This window comes from Pavona decussata, unplaced genomic scaffold (genome assembly GCF_977016875.1).
Source record: "Pavona decussata unplaced genomic scaffold, jaPavDecu1.1 SCAFFOLD_155, whole genome shotgun sequence".
In the NCBI taxonomy this organism is placed as follows: Eukaryota; Metazoa; Cnidaria; class Anthozoa; order Scleractinia; family Agariciidae; genus Pavona; species Pavona decussata.
In genome coordinates this window covers 1,858,469-1,882,500 of record NW_028145567.1, presented here as the reverse complement: position 1 = coordinate 1,882,500, position 24,032 = coordinate 1,858,469, and the positions used below count along the sequence as shown (strand labels likewise).

The 24,032-nt window shown below is 40.3% G+C and overlaps 3 protein-coding genes across 5 annotated transcripts in view; 2 read left to right on the top strand and 1 right to left on the bottom strand.

Annotated features, from left to right (window-relative positions):
- Window positions 1-10,810, top strand: part of LOC146465805 (uncharacterized) — a 16,130-nt gene extending 5,320 nt beyond the window's left edge. Inside the window, exons 2-4 of the mRNA XM_085128106.1 lie at window positions 3,056-3,234; window positions 5,788-7,760; window positions 8,724-10,810. Of these exons, the coding sequence (XP_084984232.1) occupies window positions 3,092-3,234; window positions 5,788-7,760; window positions 8,724-9,193 (2,586 nt within the window). The 5' untranslated portion in view covers window positions 3,056-3,091 and the 3' untranslated portion in view covers window positions 9,194-10,810. The remainder of the gene's footprint in view (window positions 1-3,055; window positions 3,235-5,787; window positions 7,761-8,723) is intronic.
- Window positions 10,811-12,059: 1,249 nt separating this feature from the next.
- On the top strand, window positions 12,060-16,268 carry LOC146465804 (uncharacterized). The gene is made up of 2 exons (XM_085128016.1): window positions 12,060-12,329; window positions 12,398-16,268. Exon 2 carries the CDS (start codon window positions 12,503-12,505, stop codon window positions 14,252-14,254), a length of 1,752 nt encoding a protein of 583 aa, XP_084984142.1. The 5' UTR covers window positions 12,060-12,329; window positions 12,398-12,502; the 3' UTR covers window positions 14,255-16,268.
- On the bottom strand, window positions 15,829-24,032 carry LOC146465803 (serine/threonine-protein kinase pim-1-like). 3 transcript variants are annotated; one of them, XR_014868169.1, is made up of 10 exons: window positions 23,713-24,032; window positions 23,542-23,585; window positions 23,372-23,447; window positions 21,897-22,002; window positions 20,917-21,023; window positions 20,615-20,662; window positions 19,620-19,980; window positions 19,005-19,181; window positions 17,386-18,378; window positions 15,829-17,079 (listed from the first exon to the last, which is right to left on the bottom strand). XR_014868169.1 is itself a non-coding variant. In XM_085128017.1 (9 exons), the coding sequence occupies exons 1-9, from the start codon at window positions 23,839-23,841 to the stop codon at window positions 18,272-18,274; spliced, it is 1,155 nt and encodes a 384-aa protein (XP_084984143.1). In that variant the 5' UTR covers window positions 23,842-24,032; the 3' UTR covers window positions 15,829-18,271. The 3 variants fall into 3 exon arrangements, 1 of the variants encoding a protein (XP_084984143.1); XR_014868168.1 differs by having other exon boundaries at window positions 15,829-17,504; window positions 17,589-18,378; XM_085128017.1 differs by having other exon boundaries at window positions 15,829-18,378.

The following is a 24,032-nucleotide window of genomic DNA, read 5'->3' as shown; positions in this document are numbered from 1 at the left end:
ACGACATAGAAAACGTTTTACAAAGTGATATTCCAGAGAAAACCAAGAAAAACAAAATATGGAATGAAGATTTCTCAAGGTAAGTGCAGAATAATTTCCGAAATAAAATGTTTCATCTGAAACCATCAACAAATATAAAGCAAAACAAAGTTCTCACAGAAAAAAAAAACAATTGCAATTCTTGTTTTGTTTCTGGTTTCCAATCCAAAAAGAAATTGCAACACCCATTTGAACAACAGCATGCACTAGTTTGTCAAACATTGTGTAGCTTTGTTTTAATGATGAATGAACTTTACAAATGTTTGTGAGCGGATAGAAACCTCGAGCTTGCGGTCTTATTGTTAATTATTCATCAAAATGGAATATCTAAGTGGCGTATTCAACGAGCATCAGTCAATTCCGCAAGAGTTTCCGGTAGGAATCATATCTATGGGCTTGTCATGGACTCCTGTTTCCGATCATTAGCATTAAAAAAAAAAATGGCAAATGCCCCACGGCTGAGACAAACGAACTGGTCAAAAGCCCCACGGTGCAGTCAGTGCGTTTCTGGGCTTACCATTCTAACAAAAACTTATTGACGCCAAATCAAGACCTGGATAAGCGCTATTACTATAAGAACTATTTCCTCTTAATATTAGGGAGTCGAACACCTTGTCAGTCTTTCGTGAGAGCTTAATTGTCTTCTTTCATAAATTTAAGGCAAAGTTTTTTTTTTGTAATTTAATTTCTTTTTGTGTATATATAACTAGTTATTAGAGACTGTCTATGATCCATTTATTAGGTTTTTTTATTCTGTTCAGTTTAAGCTGACCTTAGATTCATCGGTGATTGTCAGTGATTGTCTTGAGCAATGTACTGTAATTTGAAATTTTATTAAATAAATAAATAAATAAATAAACAAATAAATAAAAATAAAACCCAAAAATTGTACTACTTCGTCACTGACGGTGAGCGTAATCCGTCCTGTAACTGTTGCTAGGATTTTTCTTCCAGTTTTTCCTAACCTTCCATACCTTGACATTTTGGTTCACAGACTATTTTTTGCGACCCGTTAAATATTTCGCTGTCATTTTTATATTAAAAAGACACTCCTTTCGGATGCTTGGAACCTCCCGGCCCGTAAAGTGGAGTACCTGCCCCACCCCCCGATTGCTGTTACAAGTAAGGTAAGGTAAAGTAAAATCTTTACTTAGACAAGGTGTTTCCTTCAGGACTATACAATATTTCATTTAAATAAACGTAACTACCTAACAAAATTAATGTTGTAAATAACTACTACAATAAGAGAAATGATAAATACCTGCTTTACAAGGAAGCCGTGTATAAAAACAAAATAAAAATTTATATAAGGGAAGCCGTGTATAAAAACAAAATAAAAATTTATATAAGGCTACTGTCAAAATCATAATTCTTCAACTTAGATTTAAATTCATTAAGAGACAGCGACTGTCGAATATTCAAGGGCAGACTATTCCACAGTACAACTCCGCTGTAAGACAGACGTCTTTTACAATAATTTGTGCGGGGCTGTGGGATAGCAATGCGTACCATCACTATCTCTTAGGTTTAATATAAGTTAAAGTATCAGAACGGAAGACAAAGCGTGAACTAAGATCAGTTCCGGAACCATATTATTTACAATCTTGTACATAATTATTGATTTATTAACAAGGCGTTGAAGGTCCAGTTTAACCCAGTTTACCATCCGCAACAATTTACCAGTACTACGATCGTAATTTGAAAATGTTATGACGCGTGCTGCGCGATTTTGTAATTTTGTAACTTTTGAGAAAGACTCTTAGAACAGGATCCTCACCCGAACTGCAGTAATCGCCCAGGGGGGGGGGAGGGGGGGTACTCCCAAAAAAGTTGATTAGGGGTCTGCGGCCCGCTTCCCAAAACCCTTACCCTATTTATGACCAAAATCTGCGATTTTCCCTACCCTATTTATGACCTGACCAAAAATTTGATACCCTATTTATAACCTGATAGTGTTTGGTCAACTTCAGTTCAAAACTGCCCTGGAGCCCAGCGCGTGACCGGAGCGCGTGACAAGCCGTTGCGGCACGTACACAGTTGCCGTAAACATCATAATGAAGAAGTAGTTTCTTCTAAAAAAAAAAACGAATTCAAGACTAGAGTGCAAAAATCGAGACCCTATTTATTACCAAAATTGTAAATGGAAAGTAAAGTCTTTATATGGGACCAAATACCTAATACTAATCAGTAATACGTTTAATGGCGCCCAGAAGCAATCTTTTTAGAAAGCTCATTGATAGCTAATCGACCACCTACTTTGATTCAGAGTCCAACCGACCTATGGCCTAGCCTGCGTGGCCACGATAATCGGGGAAGGGAGGGGGAGCGAGGGAGGCGGGAAAAATGAGGGGGTTTTGGGGATTCCTTCTCCCCTCTCAGTCCCGCCTCCCTCACTCCCCCTCCCCTTCCCCTATTACGCCGGCCACGCAGGCTAGACCGACCTACCTGTTGCCAAGCTTGAGCACATCTCGTAAAATCACAGGCAGCGCAAGCTCACGTCGCTAGAGAGTGTTTAACAATTAATTCACTTGTGGGTCGATGACCTTTTGAGTGTTTTACAGGCGGCCGTTAGGAATTGAAACGCGTTGTGAGACTTCATATGGGGAATAAAATAGTATCAACTCCGAACTTTAAATAATGCTTAACTTAACTTTCATTCAATCAAGTGAAAAAAACTGACTCACCTCTGGTGTATTCTTATGCGTTTGGAGATTACCTCACCGATTTAGGCATTCTTTGAAATCGCCGTTATTCTTTGGCTTCAAAGGTAGGTTTCAAATACTTTCGTTAATAATTCAAAACAAAGAAGAAACCTGAGAGAGCAGAGCTAGGGTTTATTTGACCGTCACGTGTTTGTCAAAAGACCCAAGCGGCTTTACATGATGGCGTGACCCCCGGTTTCACATCCATAACAGGAGGTGTAACATGAACCTACTTTGATTTGCCAGTCGGGTGCCTATTTTTGGAACAAAGGAAATTGTTACGAAATACAAACTGCTGTTTCGCTTTCCGGTAGGTCTCTATCGCTTGTGTCCGAGCAGCAGATTGCAGAATGGTGTCCTCGAGATGCAAGAAACGCTTCATCGTCCTCGCGGTCCTGAGTGTCATCACGCTTGTTTGCCTTTACAAGATCCGGGTGAAACGAAGTGAATATTCCCTCACAAGGCTGGTCACACAAGCCAAGGATTTTTCTAGGTGAGTCAAGCTTTCCTTGTCGTTTACAAATTGCCGGGTACAATGGGTCACAATGCCACGTAACCCTTTCACTTGAAGAATTTCCGAGTTGCGAAACTGCTTAAATAAAGGTCGATAAACAAAATGGGCCTAGGGAAAGCTCTGCTTGGTAACAAACTCGTTCAATTTACTTAGCATTATATTAAGCGTAGTTTGACCCTCAAGGCGTCTTGCAGTGCTCCGGATAAGCTTCATATCAAAGTGAAATGTATTTCAACCGATTGTGACAATCACAATTTTTGTAATCGCTTTCAGTGTTTCGTTATAATAAGGTAGTGCGAAAAAGATAACCGGCAGCGAGCAAAAATACGGGCTCTTTGGCAATTTATATGGGCATCCATCTCACGCAATGAGCAACTACATTTTCTGGGCAGTAATTGTAAAATTTTATATATGTTCATTGTGGTATTGGTGTGTTATGTTGAGAGTTACGTCGAATAAGCGTATAATAAGCGTCTCTGGCATTTTGACATTACCTTGAACCTTCATAAATGTTTTTCAAGCAAACAGATCATTTTTCAGTTTCCGGTGACGAAGTCTTTCCCACGGGGTATCAACAGCCAAAAACATTTTTAAGAAAGACACACACCAAATTATGTGTTTTTTTTTTTTAACGAAGTTTGTTTATGTACCCGTGCTTCTTATAACAGCCTAAATGTCGAATCTTTTCCCCGCCAAGTGCGATTTGAAGACGAAGAGTAGAAAATTCTCGTTATGAAACTTGAGACTTGTTCCGGCAGCCTGATGAAAGGAAGGCAGGCGAAGGGGCTGGCTGCGACCAGCGAGATAGGACCCCTCCGGCAGAGCCCCAGGGGCAGATAGTGCGTGCATGAGGACGAGAAAAAAAGTCGAAACAGGAGGGATAAATGCGACAAAGAAAAGTAGGGAGGAACTCTTACTTTTATACATCCGGCCTATTTTTTGTCGCATTTCTCCCCCTCTGGCTTTCCGCGGAGGACAATCCATACGAGTATTTTCTGTCCGAAAGGGGTGCCATGTTCATCTTATAGTACAGTCAACTCCCTTTATTGCGGACATCCCCGCGCTAGAGTCCGTTAGAGAATTTATTACAGTCAAACGCCTTTAATTTATTTTTGCCGGGGATTTAGCTGCTGTCCGTATTATCGGGGTCTCCGTAATAGCGAGGTGTCCGCAAGGCGAGAGTTGACTGTACATATATGTGAAAGAGTTGGGAATCGAAATCGATAGGGTTGCAATAAATTCTGACATTAACAAGCACTACTCTTGCCGCCGGAAAACAAAAAATAGGCACTGCAGTTCGTTTCTTTATTTACACACGGTAAAAACATCAGTTAAAAAACAGATTGTTAAAAGATATGGTTGCTCTAGTCTGTCGGGAAAAGAAACGTAAGAAAATAGCAATGCCTGTCACCCTGAAGTTTGGTGGAAGGCTATTCCACAACAGTCTTCCACTGTAGTAGAAGCTATGCTTTAAAAATCGGTACGGGGCTTAGACGGGGCAAACCTGTGTTCTATGTCTCCAAATCCGAGTCCACATTCTGGACTGAATGGTTTGAACGGGTATTGGGAGTGCTTGTCACAAAATTCATAATTGTTCATGTTTTCGTTTTTTTTTTTGTTTTTTTTTTTTCTGTTCGTTTTCCTTTTGCATTTAGAATTTTCAATCGTTTCTTTTCGTTATCTGTAATTCGTTACGAATATTGTTAATTATTTATACTCTTAATTCACGTTACTGTAGTTATTTATATATCGGTCAAAAAAATGTCACTAGTAAATTACTAGTTATTGTTTTACGAATTTGTGTGTAGTATTGTAAATTTCAATGTAGTCTTACTATTATACAATTACGGTCATTACGACATTGAATAATTTACGAAGAAGATTCTAAAATAACGCGAACTACAAAATGCACAATAAACGCTGATTACACAACAAGGTAATGGATATGATATTAGTTAGTTAGACTACATTGTGACATTTTTTTGACTGATAAAAAGAACTACAGTAACGTCAATTAAGAATATAAATAATTAACAATATTCCTAACGAATTACAGATAACGAAATGAAACGATTCAATTTATTCAATTCAATTTCAATTCAATTCAATTTATTATTATTTCCAACACAACCCGCGTATAGCGTTTTGGGGTTTAAGCGCTTATGTACACTATTTAGGCGTAGTCATAAGCTGTCATTTGTTGCTATGGCTAACTCTCTGAAATGAGTTTAAAATTCCCATTTTCGTCAGCTAGTTCTCTTTGATCTAGTGAATGTGGATAGGAGATATGAAGCAGATGACTCGGGTTCGTACACTAATTGGATTTTTTAAACTCCTTTTACCGTTTGAAGTAAGATTTCTGTTGTGTTAAAATCATACAATTTCTGTTGTGTAAATAGCATAAGGTGTCCAACCTTGTTTTGGAGTATCTAATTCTATTCTAGTAACAACCCAACGTAATGCTTACACAGTAAGTAAGCTGCAAACTGGGCAAGAAATACTGATCAGTTAACTTTACATTTCCCTCTGTAGTGTTAATGTTGATAGAGGAAAATCCATCTCTGACTTGAGAGCGGAAAGTGAAGATGAGGAAAATGATCTTGAGGAGGAAGACGAAAATTACAACATATCAACCGGGGGTGAAGCAACCGATCCTCCGAAAAAGATCTACAGAGGACTGGACGGAAATGAAGAAGTTGAGGACACTATAGACTGGCTACATGAACATGGTGTCAAGCCTCCGCCTGACCCCTCTATAGCACCTGACAACGAGGCTGAGGCAACAACTCAGTTAATGGGAACTACGCATGCGCCTCCGTCAACAACCTCAACGGTGCCCTCTGCAACCGAGCCCGTTCAAAATAGTTATACGGAGTCAACATTTGCTTCCTTCAGCTTTACGCCATCTGACAAATTGTCAAAAGTGCAACGCGGTCACTCTAGTTTCACTACCACTGATGCTGTTGTCAGCGAGCGCGTTAAAAATGGTGAAGAAGACTTGAAATCTACTGGTATCTCGTCAAAAGCACAGCCAACCCACTCTAGTTTTATCTCCGATGCTTTCACTGGGAGGAATCGCACTGTTACTCCTCCAAGCACTTTGTCGAGAACCACACGCACACCAACTCCCACATATACCCCATCCCAAGGCCAGAACACCTGCAAGTTACCAAAGCTCAACCCGTGGGACCCCTCCATAAAACACTTGTTAGAGGACGTCGGTAACGACCCCGGATGTAGAAGTGATTTCCCACCACCTGCGTTTGATGTCAGTGCTAACAGACTGGTCCTCACGGGGGAGGTGGACGCCAGTTCGATCGATTTTGATCAGGTGAATGTGGAGACGATTCATCGGAATGATAACGATGACAACAACGTGTACATTTTTGAACGAGGAAACCCTTTTGACACAACAGATGAAACGAAAACTTCCAAAGTGATAAATGAATCGGACTTTTTCAGGCTGACATACAAGATGAAAACAGGCGCGGAAAACACATATTATTTCGCCCGAGTTGTACCGCAAATACACACCATACACGAGTCGAGAAGAGTGAGAGAAGACATGAAACAGCAAGGAAAGACTGAAGGGCTGGATCTGAATGTCGTAATGATTGGGTTTGATTCAGTTTCTGCCGCGAGCTTTCTTCGTAAAATGCCCAAGTCGTTGGATTTCCTTAAGACCTCACTCAAAACTTACTTCATCTCTGGGCAAACTGTTATTGGAGATGCAACGACGCCGGCGCTGACCGCTATGCTTACGGGTTCATACGAAACAGACCTTCCAGAGGGTCGTCAGGGATTTGACGGCAGCGAGCCCATTGATAAATGGCCCTGGCTTATGAAATTGTATAAGGAACATGGATATATTACGATGATGGCCGAAGATGACCCTTCAATGGGTGCATTTAACTTGAGGCTCAGAGGCTTTGAGAAAGCCCCAGCGGATCATTATGCAAGGCCATTTTGGCTCGCACTGGAGGAAAATGACGAACGGGATGAGAAAGGGATATGTTCGCGTTCAACTTTCATGGTCAACTACACACTGGATTATGTTCTTAGTTATTTTTCAGCCTATCCTGACAATCTCAAATTTGCCTTCTCTTTCATGTCCTATATTACTCACGCTCGCCCTAATCTGCTCAGTTTTGCGGACAACGAGCTTCTACGAGTACTCCGCACATTTGTCAAGCGAAAATATCACGAAAATACCGTGATTGTCATATTTGGAGATCACGGCTCCCGTAATGATGACGTTAGAAACACTATGCAGGGCAAGCTGGAGGAGCGGTTACCATGGCTGTCTATCTCAATTCCCGCGTGGCTTGAAGAGAAGTACCCGGATATAACATCGTCATTGGAGGAGAATCAACACGTGATATCGTCACCATTTGACCTGCACGCCACACTTCATCACGTGCTTACATACCCGAAAGAACCGCAAGGGGAGAAGACTCGAAGTTTATTTATCAAGTTTAAACACACAAGAACTTGTAGCGAGGCAGGTAAGCAGAAATTAAAGAGAAACAAATCACATAAACCCAAAACGAGGAAAATGTAATCAAAAATTGTAATTTAACGATGGTTATGCACTGAAAATGATACGATTTTGAAATGTCTCATGGAATCGATTTAATCGCACGCGCCAGAAACTGCAGGAAGACTGGGTCGAGTGAGCTTTTATGGGATCGTTGGGTAGACGGATATAAATTGCGCCGATGAATAAGTGCATTTCTTGCCAGTCAGTCGTATAGGAAGCACTCTTTTATGGCAAAACTATTTCACAAGAGCAACGCTACCCCGAGAAAATTAAAAAAAAATGCACTTATAAGTCGGCGCGATGTGCATGCGTCTTCCCCAACGATCCCACAATCCTTTACTCGTATAAACGGACGTCGTTGGTCTTTCCCCCATAGAAAGCGATTCAGTTTCAAATGAAACAGCGTTCGTATGAACCCTGCTGTCTTTGCTGTTGCTACTGTTATTTTTTAATAGGTTGTCAGGTTTGTTGTTGTTAATCAGTTCATTCTCGTGCATGCGCAATGAACGAGTTATCGTAGTGTACGGAAAAGTCACTCGCTCGGTCGTTCCATCGGCCACTCGTTGGGCTGTTAACTTTCAGCAAATATGGCGTACTCTCACGGCCCGCGAAGGTTGCTCTCTTCCTTCAATTAAAATGCACATTTTGGAGTTCGAAATTAAAAGAAATATCCTAAGGAACACTTGACCGCCGAAAAAGAGGATAAATCGCAATTCGATGAACTGCACAAGTTCTCAAACGAATAAACCGAAGTGCTGACTCCACGTGGATTTTTAAATACTGGAATGGAGAACGCTTCATTGCAGTTAATGTTGTTTTCAGCACGGTCATAAAATATTACCTCTCAGTCTGAATGCCACTAGTTACTTCTGCATTCACGAGTTGTCTCACAGGAACCTTTGATTTATTTCTTGTTGTTTTTTATCAGGTATCGGTGAACATTGGTGTCCTTGCCTCCAGTTCACGGACGAAAGCATCACATCTCCGCACGTGATTGGCGGAGCAGAGATGGCTGTTAAATACATCAATGACGTCATTTTGAACCGCACGGACTTACTGCGTACCTCGTGCGAACGCATCCAACTGAAGAAGATCCTGAAAGCCGAAAACTTTAAACCAAATGAAAAGCTTCAACGATTCAGCCACACAAACCAAGGAACAGACCGCGCAGTAAATTTTGGCTTACCAACAGAAGACAGTGCTCATTACAGGATAAATTTTATGACCATCCCCGGGAATGCGATGTTCGAGGTCACGGTGGCAGTACGAGAAGACAATAAAGTGATCGTTGATCCCAGTATAAGTAGGACGAATGTGTACGGCAGTCAACCCAAGTGTATTTTACGTAAATACCCTTACGCTAGGAAATACTGTTACTGTAAGCAGCAAAGAACATGAGATTCTCCTCAAAAATTATTTTTTTAGTGAGATAGGAAATTTTTGACCGAAACATTTTTTGCCAATTGAGATTAATAAGCAGACTTTACGTTAGCCTCGTGAGCGTTCGTTTTTGAGGTCATAATTTCCAGCTGCAGGAGAGCGGTTACGTTGCGAGTCCAATGGAAATGTGCGTTGCAGGCTAACTTGCTAATTCGGTGGGGGAAATTCCTCTCTGTAAGATATCAATGGGGAATATTTAATGTAGCTCTACAAAGACTTTGAGCAATTTAAATTGACTTTATTGCCAACTATGCTCTTAACAAGCTACGTTGTTCTATTTTAGACGATTCCGTCTTTCACTGCACAGAAAATACAAGATATCATTTTATAACTGATTTCATTGTAGTCTGCAAACCCGGGTTTTATAAAGCAGTTTTCAATTGAGTGTCGCAAACTGCCAAAACCAAAGTAATTACTGTGGCCAATCACAAAAGACGTAAACAACATAACGAACCAATCAGATCTCAAAGCAAATGCGTGTAACCGGCGTCAAGCGCTGGAAAACGCGTGCGAGCGAGGCACGATTGGTTTTGGTTTTGCTTATGATTGATTGAGAAAGTGGCGCGAGTTTTGCTAACCAATCAACGACAGTAGTGAAGCCACGGAGCAAACGTGTAATTACTTTCGATGCTCAAATAAAAACCGCTCTAACCACATTCCTCTAGCAAGCATAGTTCATGGAGTGCCTTTTCAGAATATTATGGCTTAACCAAATTGCTTACTTTAAAAGTGACAATTGCTCCTAACTTTAACTTTAACTGTAGTAGCAAAAAGTAAAAAGACAAATAATTTTGGTTATTACATGGATGGGTAATTATATAAATAGCCAATCTTAGCTCAGAAAATCTTCATCGAGGACCATTATTTTCCCGTGGCTTTGTTTGTTTGTTTGTTTTTTTGTTTGTTTGTTTTTTCTCTCTTTCTGTAACTGTTGTGTCTTCGTGGGTGCTCTGGCATCGAAACCTCATGCATGCCTGTTTTGCAGCGCTGATGTGGTGAATACTCCCGCGAGAATTCGAGAAATCAAGCTTCTATTTTATCGTTTGAAGTGGACCAAATTAAAACCCAGATTAGGGCGGTTTTCAATTGAGTGTCGAAAGTAATTGCGATTTTGCTTTTGTTTTGCATTATCGTACCCTCTGTGGTTGGTTGATAAAACTTGCGCCACTTTCTCAACCAATAAGATGTAAAACCAAAACCACTCGTGCCTCGCTTGTATGTGTTCCCGCGCTTGGCGCCTGTTACATGTATTTGCTTTGATTTCTGATTGGTTTATTGCGCTGTTTACATCTCTCATGATTGGCCAGAGTAATTACTTTGGTTTTGATTTTACGACACTCGATTAAAAACCTCTCTAAACCACCCCGAGCAGCAAATAAATCTTAAATTTGTAAGATGTTTTAATTGGAGACAATTTTGTTCCACTTCTACTTCCGTTTTACTCTGTATGACCAAACCAATCTCATCGGTCATGCAATCTTCACCAATAATCATGCAACTTGTGCCCATCTTCGCGTTATGTCTCGAATCTACTCACTACTACTACATCTACTGAGTCCAAGGGTAAGTAACTGGTGATCACATCTATTTCTTCGCAAGCCAGTCTCTTCCTACAAATATTTTCAGCATACTGTAAGCAGCATATTAGCTTTATACTAATAAAGCTAATACGCAACAGAAAAATACCAGATATCTTCCAAAAACAACGAAGACAACAAACGCACATTCAACAATCGCTGTATCAAAGAATCCTCCTCTTCCTTCTGGCTTTGTCCCGTAACTCGGTTAAAAACATGGCCCGTGCAATAAGTGTTTCCATTGGGGTTTTTCGGGTTCTCCGCTTTTTGATCGCACGAAAGTTGGGAGGAGGGTAAAAAATGGGACGATACCTTCTCGTCCTCTCACTTTTTTGCTCTCGATCAAACTTTCGTGCAGTACTGATCCAACGGAAAATGTTTATTTCGCAGCAGAGCCCCCGCGCTTCTCTCCTCCTCAAGCGCGGGTTTCCACGAGCTTCTCCTCAACGTCAAGAGAGACGGCTGTGGACGGGTCAGATTTCGCAGGGTACTTGGAACAGTAGACCCGCACCCTTCAAAAGCTCTATTTTAACTTGGCCGGCTTATAACCTGCACCTACATTGTTTTTTGGGACTGGGATCATTGTTGTGTTGTTCGTTCTTTTGTCCTCTCGACCAGTCATGTAGGACGTTGCAAACGGTGCAGGTCGCCACACTTAGAACGGTTTTTAATTGAGTGTCGATAGTTATCTTTCTAAACCAATGAGAGGCAAAACCAATTGTGATTTGCTTGTTTGCTTTTAGACATTAAGGGTATTTTCACAAACTTAGTGTCGAGCTAGTATACGCATTTGTCTCGTCCACTGCATTGTTACGTTTGTTGTAATTGGAAGGTCTGGGTATGATTGTCTTGATACCAGGTCCAGCCCGCCGCCGTGACGACCGCTTTGCGTTTCTCCGCACTAGATCAGTTTACATGCATTTTCATAATTTTAATAACTTTGAAAGGTAAAACTTAAAAAAACTTATAAAAAAATTCAGCATTTTTATTTACCTTTCAAAATTATTTAAAAAAAGAGGATTTTGCCTATAAAAGTTTCTCGGGCCGAAATGCTTTGCAGAGTTTGAGAAGTCACAGATAAAGTCGCGCGGCATTGTCACTGGAGTCCACTCCTCGAGTAGCCTCCAACGCAGTCGTTTTTAGGGGACTCGTATTACCTCCTCCCTCAGGGGAGGAGGTATACGAGTGCCCTAAAAACGACTGCGTGGGAGGCTACTCCTCGAGCGGTGATAGCGTGAAGTCGCCTGACGGATTTTGTCCTCATTCGCGCAAAGGTTTCGACGACAAAACGTCCAAGTAACGGGAAATCGTTTTTCTAATCCTTTTTATGGGCTCCTGGTTCCGTATAGTATATATTAAACGCGACCAGGAGCCCTAACGTCATTTTTAGGCTTTCTTGCGTGACGAATCGTTGAAATAAGATAGTGAATAAGATCACAATGACTTGAACCTTTTAGAATGCATGATCATGAGATCACGCGGGGTTGTTTTGCGGAAAAAAGCCTCACATGTGCAAGGTAAGCATACGATTGTCTTCGATTTGAAATTCTATTTCCTTCGTCAATTAAGCAACTACGTTTTGCAGGTAAGCCTATCTTGTGGAGATTAACAGAAAGTTCAGTTGCCGTTCTACACAGCGCGCTAGCTAATCAGTTCTGCACATCCAGACGCCCATACTCCTTTATAAACTATGGCATTCTCGCACGATCAGCAGTTGTTTTTAAGCTCAGAAAACATTACCAACCAGGTCCTTGATGTATCCTTTGCAAACGCCGTGATCCTTGTAACTCTGACCTCGTTCGTGTTTTTTCTAGCGTGCATCGCTGTATTTGTTTATTACAAGTGGCGTGTTTGCCGCCATATTGTGGAAACACGCATCGGAATTGTGGTGTTTTTTCTTGGAGTCTTGCTCACCGTTATCACCACCCTGAGTTCCTATAGAGAGAAAACAGTGTACGCAGTTTATCGTCTTGTTCTTCTGACTAGTTGTGGAATGGTGGTGTTGGTGGTAGGATGTGCTGTTTTGTTCGAGAACCCTTCACATGAAAGACCCCTTGATGACTACGGCTATGAGCGACTTCCGGTTGGCTACTTACATGGGAGTATGGGAATAATCATCTGGGTCATAACTATTCCTCTGAGTATACTTGAGCTCTTGTTTGCCATAGGTGCGGCAAAACAAGCACCATCTTCCACTTATGCAGCTCTCATGTATACAGCACTTGTACAAAAGATAGTCCAGGCAGGTGTGTACCATTTCAGTTTGCGTCATAAAGTTGCCAGAGGTGACCTGCGTATGGCGTGTTCATGGTTGCTGAAGATCATCTCCTTCTTTAACTTTGCCTTCTGGATTGACTCAGTAGCAACATCGCACTCTGATAATGACTGGGTAGTGAGTTTGTTTGGCAGTGGCTTCTCAATTGTAAAATCAGCATACAATGCTTTGCTTATTGATTACAGACTTTTGTGCTGCTTGCTTTTTCTGGAGCATGCTCTAGAATTAACTGAAGTACGCACAAATCGGCACATTGAGGAAATATTTTATCCAGATGCCAACGAGGCCCTGGTGCAAGATTCGTATGCTTCAGTAGATGTTGAGATTTCTCATTCCTCTGGTTATGGATTTGTGGTAGGTCTCATTTTAGTGGCCACTCAACTTGTTGCTGGACTTCAGTACCTTGACTTTGTGGGTAAATGGGCAAACATCTTCCCCATTATAGCTAATGTGGCTGTGATAGTGTTTGGCCTTTTGCTTCTGTATGGAAGTGCCAGCATTGTTGCTAACAATGATGGTTTGAATAACCAGCAGAGCAAGTGGCGTGAAACAGAGTCCAAAGCTATTGATGTAATGGTGTGCTTCATGGGTAGTATTGGGTTTATCTATTGGTTTGTAAAGGCGTCTTATTGTGGATTGTGGGCCTCCAAGTATTCCTCGGCTGATGCAGAATTTCATAAATACCTGACCTGGACAACACTGAAAAACTTCATTTATGCGATAACGATCCTCTTCCAGCTGAACTTCTTTGTCAAGATGGGCCCACACTACGGATGTGACAGGGAGAACAGTCGTCAAAGAGCAAAACATTTTTATGTCACCACAATCATGATGGCACTGTTATCACTGCTCATTTCCTTTGTCGTGGATGAATACAATGGTCGTGTGGAAAAGCTCTTGGAGCAAGCTCATGTCAGCGAAACCATGTCAGCATTTCTCAAAGCTGCGGCACCCATCCATCTTGGCTTCAGCCTGCACATGTTCCTGCACTTCTTCATCATGAACAGACGATTGTCCCAGTTTCAGTTTAACTGGCAGCATAAGAGATTGGAACCTCAACAACCTTCGACAGGAAACTCAGAAAACAACACAGAAACACAGAGAGAAGAAAGAGAAGAAACACAGCCATTAATTTCCCATCAGTTATCATCAGTGGTGCAGACGTGATCAACAAAGTATGATTGATTGGCATTTCACACATGCCATTAGCTTTCTTTAGGTTCCAGTATGTATTTTTAAAAATAGTTCCCACTGCAACACTAGTGATTATAAGGAGTAATATTGCAGAAAGGATGGGTGTATGACCAAGCATCTTGTTTTCAAAATTTTCTGGGTGGGGTTGGAGGAGGGGGCATGCCCCCAGACCCCCCCTAGCAGTGCTCCCCTTTGGTGATCAATTTTTACCCCTCTGTGTGCACACTACAGCATTGTCTACTAGCTAGTCACCCCTGCCAGCCCAAGTGATGTTTGAAAATCATCCTTGCACTGTAAATCATTTTATCTTATAATTTTTGACAAGATTGCTACTGAGAGTGAAATGTATGAATTTGATAGGTGAAAGACCTTAAGATTGCAGTTTTAAAGTCTAGGGAACTTAGACAGTTATGAAAAGAAATGCTGAAAAAAAAATCATGCCTTAATGGAATTCAAACCCATGATGTCTGTGATACTGCTGCAGTGCTCTACAAATTTAGCCATCAACTGGCCAGCTGGTCATTGTGTGAGTTAATTGCAATAAGTCCATTTAATGAGAGGTCATTGATTTGAATCCCATTCAAGGTTGAATATTTTTCAGATGGGATGCATGTTTACATCATTTCTTATGAGAAGTTAAGATTGTGCAGTTCCAGAAAATATCCATACTCACCCCACAGAAGGTTTTTTGTTTTGCACACCCCATACCCCCGGGAAATTCTAGTTTAGCTTCAAACATTGCTTCTAAAATTTGACTTTTAAGACCCCCCCCCCCCCCTAGGAATTTCTGATGACCTTCTGTGGCATGGGTAGGGATTATTATTATTTTTTGGAACTGTACATTGGGTTGGGGGGAGGTTGCAGGGTGAGTTTTGTGTGCAGTAGCTTTTATTTACACCAGTGCCTTATATATTATTTTTTATATTTTGCTTCAGGAAAATTAAACCGACAACAAAAAAATGGGCGAAAAAGTTCCTTACTATGGTTTCTCTAGTGATCTAATAATTGATACCTGTTTTTTTTCTTAAAATTGTTTTAGTTTTAATTCTTTCAATGGAATGAAACAAGTCTATAATATTATTGCTTGGCATTAATTAAAACATTATTAGCACAAAGTAAAGACCCATTTTACTTTATGCATATAAAGTTAACTAAATGTGCTAAAAAAGCTATATGACATTGAGTAAAAACATAGCATAGAGTTTTTTTGTCTGTCCAATAATCAGCAGAAAAGAATCATTGCAGGCATAAGAGTGAGTTGGTTTAAGGGAAGACCTTCAAATTTTGTACCAAACTTGATTATTTTCCTTCAAGTGTTAATATAAATTTACAGGTTGAAAAGCTGATAATGGGAACCTTAAGCAGCTATATGACGATGATGGCAACAAGAACATCGGAAATTACAATAGTGTTGATTAGCAAAACACTGGCTCTGCACATAAGTTTAACACTTTTGTACATTTCTGTGTCGTCCACTGCAAAACGACAACGTGAAATGGCCAATTTCAAGTCTTTCTGGAGAAATTAAACACACAAGAGTGAATTAATTTACTTCCTCTTTCTGAACTTTTAACACAAATTTAATTTTCAACTTATTTCAGTGGCGTAGTCTTCCTCCCTGCTTAAAGTCCCATAATGAGCTATAGAGTTTATTTATTCTTTACATAAATAAGATATTATCTCCATGTTGTTTGTTTTTATCATTAGTATTACAAATCCTTTCCATGATTTTTAAGAGTGAAAGTACAACAATAATATTTATTGAAATTACTGTAATTTTTTCTCTCTGTTCTCAATGGTTGATCTTGACAGCATCTGTTGTTGTTTAATCTCAAAATGTATAGACAGTAACACAGTAATAGCTTGTGATATCTACTTACATTAGCTACAAATACACGTAATCTCTTCATGGAAAATGCATGAAAATGCACGGCAAATTCTAACCTGGGACCTTTGCAAAAGGACAATAAATTTTTGTGCATTTAAATACATTGATTGTTCAGTTGTCAAGTACTTAGAATATTTTGTTTTGAGGTTAGTAGCCTTGCTTTTGTGTGAAGTTAGGCTTGACTTGAATTTTTGGGATACAAATCAGATATTTTGGGTCTACTAATCCTTAGATTTCATTTCAGAGGTGTTTGACTTCTCTTCTTTAAGTTTTTTTCTGTTTTTTTTTTTCTTTTTTTTCTTTTTTTTTTTTTCTTTTTTTTTTTTTTAATTTTTTTTTTCTCTTTTTTAATTTTTTTTTTTTTTTTTGGTTTTGGGGTTTTTTGAGTTTTGGTTTTTTCCATGTCACTTAACTGAGTATGTCCTAAACATATGCTAGTTTTCAATCTTCATATATGTTCCTTCAGTGTTGTATCATAACAGAACAAAGTTTTGGAAAAGATTGACTATTTTATGCAGGTAAATAGGATTACATTGTAAGAAAGCTGCTGCAATGTTGTTACTGGTAGGATCATTCTTGCAAATGATGTCTCTTGATCTGCTAAATGCCAGATGATGCTGATTACTGGTGTGTTTTTCTTAATCCTGAGATGTTGTTCTGATCTATCCTAAGGATTTTTGTTCATCCCTGCTGCCATATGTGTTAGCTGATAGTACAATTTAAGTGTGTTGGTTTGTTAAGACTGGGATATTGTCTGTTCCTTTCCAAGGTTAGTCAGTTATCCCTGTTACTGCACATGTTCACTGATGTTTACTGGCACCATGGTTGGTTGGTTAATCCAGGCCAGAGGCCTGTGGCCTCTGATTAATTGTTTTGTTCCAAGGTTGGTTGCTCCTCCATCATGGTGCAGCTATAATGGTCTTTTAAAACTGGTGTGTTAGATGGTTAATTGACATGTGTCTTTACATGCCAGCTAGTGTTGGTAACTGGTCTTTTGGTTGGTTAATCCAGGCCAGAGACCTGTGGCCTCTGATTAATTGTTTTGTTCCAAGGTTGGTTGCTCCTCCATCATGGTACACATATCAGCTAATGGTCTTTTAAAACTGATGTGTTAGATGGTTAATTGAGATGTGTCTTTACATGCCAGCTAGTGATGGTAACTGGTCTTTTGGTTAATTCAGGCCAGGGATGGCCTCTGATTAATTGTTTGGTACACATGCCAGCTAATGGTCTTAACTGGTGCATTAGATGGTTAATTGAGAGATGTGTCTTTACATGACAGCTTATGGTGTTGGTAGCTGGTCTTTTGGTTGGTTAATCCAGGCCAGAGATGGCCTGAATTGAGAGATGTGTCTTTATATGACAGCTTATGGTCTTGGTAGCTGGTCTTTTGGTTGGTTAATCCAGGCCAGAGATGGCCTGGGTTACTGTTATTATTTATTGTTGGTTGCCCCTCCTCCAGCTAATGGTCTCAACTGGTGTGTTAGATGGTTAATCGAGAGATGTGTTTTTACATGCCAGCAAATGGTGTTAGTAACTGGTCTTTTGGTTGATAAATCCAGCAGATTGTTCTTCCCCATAGATGAACATGGTGGCTGGTTCATTCAGGTATGTTTGCTGATCTGTCGAAGGTTGTTTGTTCATCTTGTCTGTTTACATGCCAACTGATGGTTGATCTCGGTCCTGATGGTGTTATCTTGGTGTTGGTTGTTGACTTTAGTCTGTTTACATGCCAACTGATGGTGTTATCTGGGTGATGGTTGTTGACTTTAGTCTGTTTACATGCCACCTGATGGTGTTTTCTGGGTGATGGTTGTTGATCTCACTCTGTTTACATGCCAACTGATGGTGTTATCTGGGTGATGGTTGTTGACTTTAGTCTGTTTACATGCCAACTGATGGTGTTATCTGGGTGATGGTTGTTGATCTCGCTCTGTTTATGTGCCAACTGATGGTGTTATCTGGGTGATGGTTGTTGATCTCTCTCTGTTTACATGTAAACTGATGGTTTTGTCCAGTGATTTGGTTGGTAAATCTAGCAATGTCTTCAAATCTTTTCAAGGGTTGGCCTTTCAGTTGTTGCACGTGTCAGCTGATAAAGTTTACTTGTGTTTTGGTTTCTTGAGCCAGGGATGAGCCCTGATCTCTTGTAAAGTTGGCCGCTCATCTGGATCTCTTGAAAGGAGCCATGAGATCAAACTTCTAGCCTCTGAAACATTTGAAAAGAAAATATTTGTTAAAATGAATTTCACAAGCTTTTACTTCATCGCTGAAGGGACCGAAGAGTTTTATACTGCAATTTTTTTTATTAGAAACTGCATTAGTATGAGCCAAGGGTTAACATAATCATAATCATAATCATAATCAGCGAGTCAGTACACTGAGCCCACAGTGCTCAAACGTAGATCACGTGCATAGCCCCCGCTCTAGCTATAGTCACACGTGCTCCGATACGTGAAATCCACGCCTCGATCCAAGGCCTTATCGAGCGAACCGAGCTCGGACGATCTTCCCTATCAATTCAACGTGCTATTCGATTGCGTGCCAAAGATAACGAGAAGAACTTGTTTCAAAACTGTTCACGTTGAGTATTGATACAAAATTAACTGTAAGCCAACCGGTTTTCTTCCGCCGTGGTTTTCACACTGTTTTCATTTTTGTTTGATGTGTTGCATGGCTTGTTTAATTAATTTCTTCGCCGCTTGCATCCTGTATATAACCTGGCTCTCATGATTCCAAAATGGAATTCCGACCCAAAATTATGTTTGCATACATGTCTTTCTTTCATCGTTGCAACGAGTATATGGTAATAAATGTATTTTGACGCGTTCTTACCTTTGGAGAGGTGTTTAGCGATGGATGGAGGCATGTACAGAGCCATACGAGGCTTGACATAAGGCATCTCACCAGTAAGCATTTCGTTCAACAGGAAGCCAAGCTGCCATACAGTTGCTTGTGTGCCAAAGAAATAGTGATGAGAGTAGTATTCTGGAGGGCAGTAGTGCTGAGTGCCTAAAAATGTGAACAATTTTAACAAATCTGTGTAAGTAGCGAGAAAAAGAACGCTTAACAACGCTTTGGAGTTTTTCTCGGGTTTAGAATAGCAAAATCTAATGAATTTGTTTTGTCCTTGTAAAACTAATTACGGTCGAGTCCAGTTGTGCTCGCGGCAGTACAAAAGCTAACATTCGGACTGATCATAATGTAATAGAAACTTGTTCAATGTAATCAACATCGCGCCCTTTGTGTTATCAAAAACTACGTCGTCATCAGTATCGACGTAGATATTATCGGCGTTATCATCATATCGCCACTACATCGAGTGAAATGCAACGTCGTGATTTTTCTCACGCCCGCACTGCAACTTCAAATCACCAGTGAACCAAACCGGCTCTCAATCGATAATCGCTCGATCTTGTTTGTTAGTAACCTTGCCGCTCAGTCCCTTACCCACAAAGCGCGTAAATGGGTCTTCCTGCGTTTCACAAGCAAGTCCAAAATCCGTCAGTTTGGCCTCCTGCTTCTTCAGATCAATAATAATGTTCTCGGGCTTGATGTCACGATGCAGGACACCTTGTTCTTCGCATTGTATGGTGGCCTCGAGAATCTGCGTAAAGAATCGCCGACCTTCATCCTCGGTCATCCCGTCACCGGCGTCGACGACATCGAACAAGTCCGAGGATACTTCGGGGCGCTCGAGCACGAACACGAAGTTGTCTCCGTTGGGGAAAATGTCAAGCAGCCCAATGATGTTAGGGTGGCGAATGTGGCGCTGGTAATAAGCTTCGGCTGGGAACTGTCGACCGTTCATCTGCAACAAGGGAGGAGAACGAAGAAGTAAATTAGATTTTTGTAAAGTAGAGATGTGACGGGTTTTGGTTGATGCTATGGAATCTGAGGGTTTATAAACGGGTACCGGCGACATACTGTTTTGGTTAACCCTGTGATGAAATTATATTCCACCAAGGTTGATAAAGATAAGGTTTTTGCTTTGAGAGCACAAAGTGGATAAGATTTTATGAGTCTGTGAGTTTACTAAATCATTTTAGAATTTACTAAATAGTTTCAAGATTTTTAAAGTGAAGCATGTGTAGATTGATCGGCTCTGTGTGTCTTTGTTTCTGTTTGAATGGATGACACTTGGAAAACCGATTAATGATTCGCCTAACGCTTCCTGAAACTTTTTTCAGTGTATCCTAAAATGATTTAAACTCACAGACACACAAAAAAACTTATTAGCTTTGAGCTCTCAAAGCCTTTGACAGCTCAAAGCTAACGCGGTTTAGTACGGGCCTTGCTCGCCACGAGGCACCAGTATCCGATCGATGTCCACAAGGTCCTGGGTTCGATTCCTATCGACAATTTAAAAATCTTTCTGTATAGACCTGTAAATCAGCGCTTCATGATTGATCAGCAAATTCAAAGGAGGGTTTCCTTGAGCTTACCTCCTTAAAACTTTTAACTCTGTCTTTCTTCACAAATTTGATGGCAACCTGCGAAAGTCAAAGAGACAAAATCAGACTGTTTTAAGCGGCAGCCAGAGGCTTGACGTCATTTTCACCCTTTTTTTCGTACGCAAATTCACTGCAAGACGCGTGAAGTGTATCGCTTGTTTGTGAGGTTGCTGGGATGTGATTTTTGATCGGTTTTTCTGGGTGGCACTTAGTAGTTTGAAGGAGTTTTATTTTAAGGGACAAGTTATGTCGCATAAAAGCTTGAATTTCAAAAAAAAGATAGTTTTGCTAACCGGTAGATTATCACGCTTTCTAGTAGCGGCGTAAACGTCACCAAACCCTCCTGATCCAAGACATCTTCCCATCTCATAATCTGCCAGCCCGCGGCGTTTGCGCTTTCCTGAAAACAAGAGAAAATATCAGTTATACAATCCAGTCTCCGCCAACAAATATCTCTTCTGTGCAGAAAGTCATTCCCATTCATAATTCCTTTGAGTTGTTTAACAGAACACTTTTAATTTAAATCACTCTGAATGGACATATACATCTCAACAGCTCTGGGTCTACTTCGTAACCAGAGCGCATGCCATTTGGTAAGTTAGCGCGCAAAGGGGCCTCTCAAATGCAAGAAGCTATTGGAGGAGAGGATTCCGGTCTTCTTTCTTGAGGTATACTTGGATATACATGTTTTGTTGTTGTTGTTGTTGTTGTTGTTGTTGTTGATGTTGTTGTTGTTGTTGTTGTTGTTGTTGTTGTTGTTGTTGTTGTAGATTAACAGCACGTTGGGGGAGTTTATAAACGGTTACTCTTGCCTTTATCTTCTCTTTCAAAGCGTTTTCAATACTGAACACCATTCTAGACTAGTTTTCACAAACAAGATTCAGCAAGCCTTGTGTTACTTATAGATAAGAGGGTTAGATTCTGAAGAAACTGTGGTGTTGCGTTAGTGGGGAGTAGAAACGAATGTTTGGTCAGAGCGAATCTGATCTGAGTTTTCAGTGCTCGGCTGTTTCATTTCTAAAGAAACTGTGGTGTTGCGTCGTTGGGGAGTAGAAACGAATGTTTGGTTTATCAACAGAGTTTGATAAAGTAATTTGTCCACCAAATTATTTTCAATTCACTTTACGGTGGTCAAATTACCTTATCAAACTCTGTTGATAAAACCAAACATTCGCTTGTGCTACTTAGGCTGTTAAACACATGGTAATTAAAGTTCTGCTCGCCATTACAGTGGAGAGCAGTGGTTACCGAATCCAGCAGTCCGCCTCCCTACCTCTGCGTGTCTTTTTGTGGCGGTTCCCCTTGTTGCTGGTGACCGGCTGCGCACCGCTTGTCCCTGGGGCGTTTTCATCTTTCTCTTTGTCAACTTGAGTTTTTCCCTAGAGGGAAAAAAGGGTTTGCAATTTTTGCGATTGTTTAAGTCTGGATACACAGTGTAACATTACAAGCACGATTGTGAGCAATGTGATCATCTGTACCTGACCGCAGAAATTGTTGCGCGCACCAATTTTGAAGTAGAATCATGGAGTGGCGTTAGGGGCGGACACTTGGTACCCTAGCGCTGTTCTACCGTGCATCCCGGTATTTATAATGATTTCTGGGATTTCAAATTACTAGAGACAATGGACTGTCCTACCGTTACCTGGATTGCGTTAATAGTACAACGTTTGGTTCCTTTACTCAATGGAATGGCATGCTCTAAAACCGAATCATTGAACAGCGCAGAATACCTTTAAAATGCCAAGTCTAACCCCTTACAGCGCCCAGCGTTCATACTTCTCGCCATAGCTCTCGGTGTAAAATACAGTAAATTATGGAATGCTTCATTTTAATCCAAATATTTAACGGCTCATCCTCTCGGAAGTACAGCAACCTCGTTGTGATGTTGTAAAATTCGGTTTGGCGAGGTTGTTAATTTGCATAAAATTTATTTATTATTTACTTTTTGCATTGATCGCTATTGATTTCATATCAAGCTTCACTGGTTAGCTTTTCTTCCTGTCCAATTTTCAATGTACAGCAATTGGATATGCCGCTCCCTTTTCTTGCGACTGTGCGCAGTGAAACCTCACCCTAGCTAGTGTTGCGACAACACTTAAAGCGCGTGCGACCTTTATGTGTATTAAATCCCATGCCTCCCATAAGCGCCTAATTTTGGAAACTTAGTTTTAAAACAATATTAATTTTAAAGAAGAACGATATTTATCTCAGTTTAATTTAAAACTGATCAGATTAATGTGTGCTGTACTACATTCCGTTTGGTCTCAAGTCGCGTGGCTCCAGAGCTTTTGCTGTTTCGGCCCCAGAACTCTGGAACAAACTACCTGTTGACATCCGTTCTTGTGACAATTTAAATCTTTTTAAACGTAAACTTAAGACTCATCTTTTTACGAATTATTTTAAACAGATATGAATTCTTTTGAACGCTTTGTAAAGCGCTTAGAACAGGACTGGATAAGCGCTATATAAGTAGTTATTATTACTATTATTATTATTATTATTATTATTATTATTATTATTATTATTATTATTATTATTATTATTATTATTATTATTCCCCTGATGCCCGACAAGAGAGATCAAAGTTTCACGAAGTCTTCTTAACTTAAGATCTATCCTAAGTATTGTTTCTTTAAAATGGCCTATTGTTAGACTAACAATGGCCTATTGTTAAGAAACAATACTAAAGATATATCTTAGGTTAGTTGGGCTTCGTAAATCTTGTCCTTGGACTGTAAACGAACTTACATTTGGTTCAGACAGGAACAACTTTTTCCTCGGCCCCACTGTGTCCAGATCAGTGTCGCTGTGGACTCGTTTAAGGCTAAAGAGATAAAAACAAACATTACAAAAATCGTACGAGAGTTTTAAAGTAACAACGATGTTTCGGATTGATTTGAAAATTTATAATTACCCACCTTTTAGTGGCCTTGTTCGTTGTAAACTTCTCGATTTTATGCGGCTGATAACCATTGGAAAAAAAGTGAAAACTTTTTTTTTAGAAGATGAAGAGCATTTTGAAATCGGTTTTGATTAAATCCAAGGAGGAAAATTCACAAGTGAACTCACGACTGAAATATTGTACTAACCTTTGAAAGCGCTCCAAGTTTCCTGTTTTTAACAGGCAAACAAGATTCTTCCTGCTGCGGGCCACGCGACGATTGCGCCACCCCAGCGGTAACGGAAAGTTTTCTTTTTCTTTTCGGCTCAACATTCATAGTGCTCCACAAATGTTTGCAAAAGCAAAAGAATCACTGTGATTGTTTTGATCTCTTCTGAGTTTCAAAACGGCGTTAGTTTCGATTAGCTGTTTAAGCTTTCGTTACGTATTTTTCTAATTTGAGTTATCTGTGATGTATAATTTCCCTTTGTGATGTTTTTGGGTAGGTTCCTCGCGCACGCGGTCGCG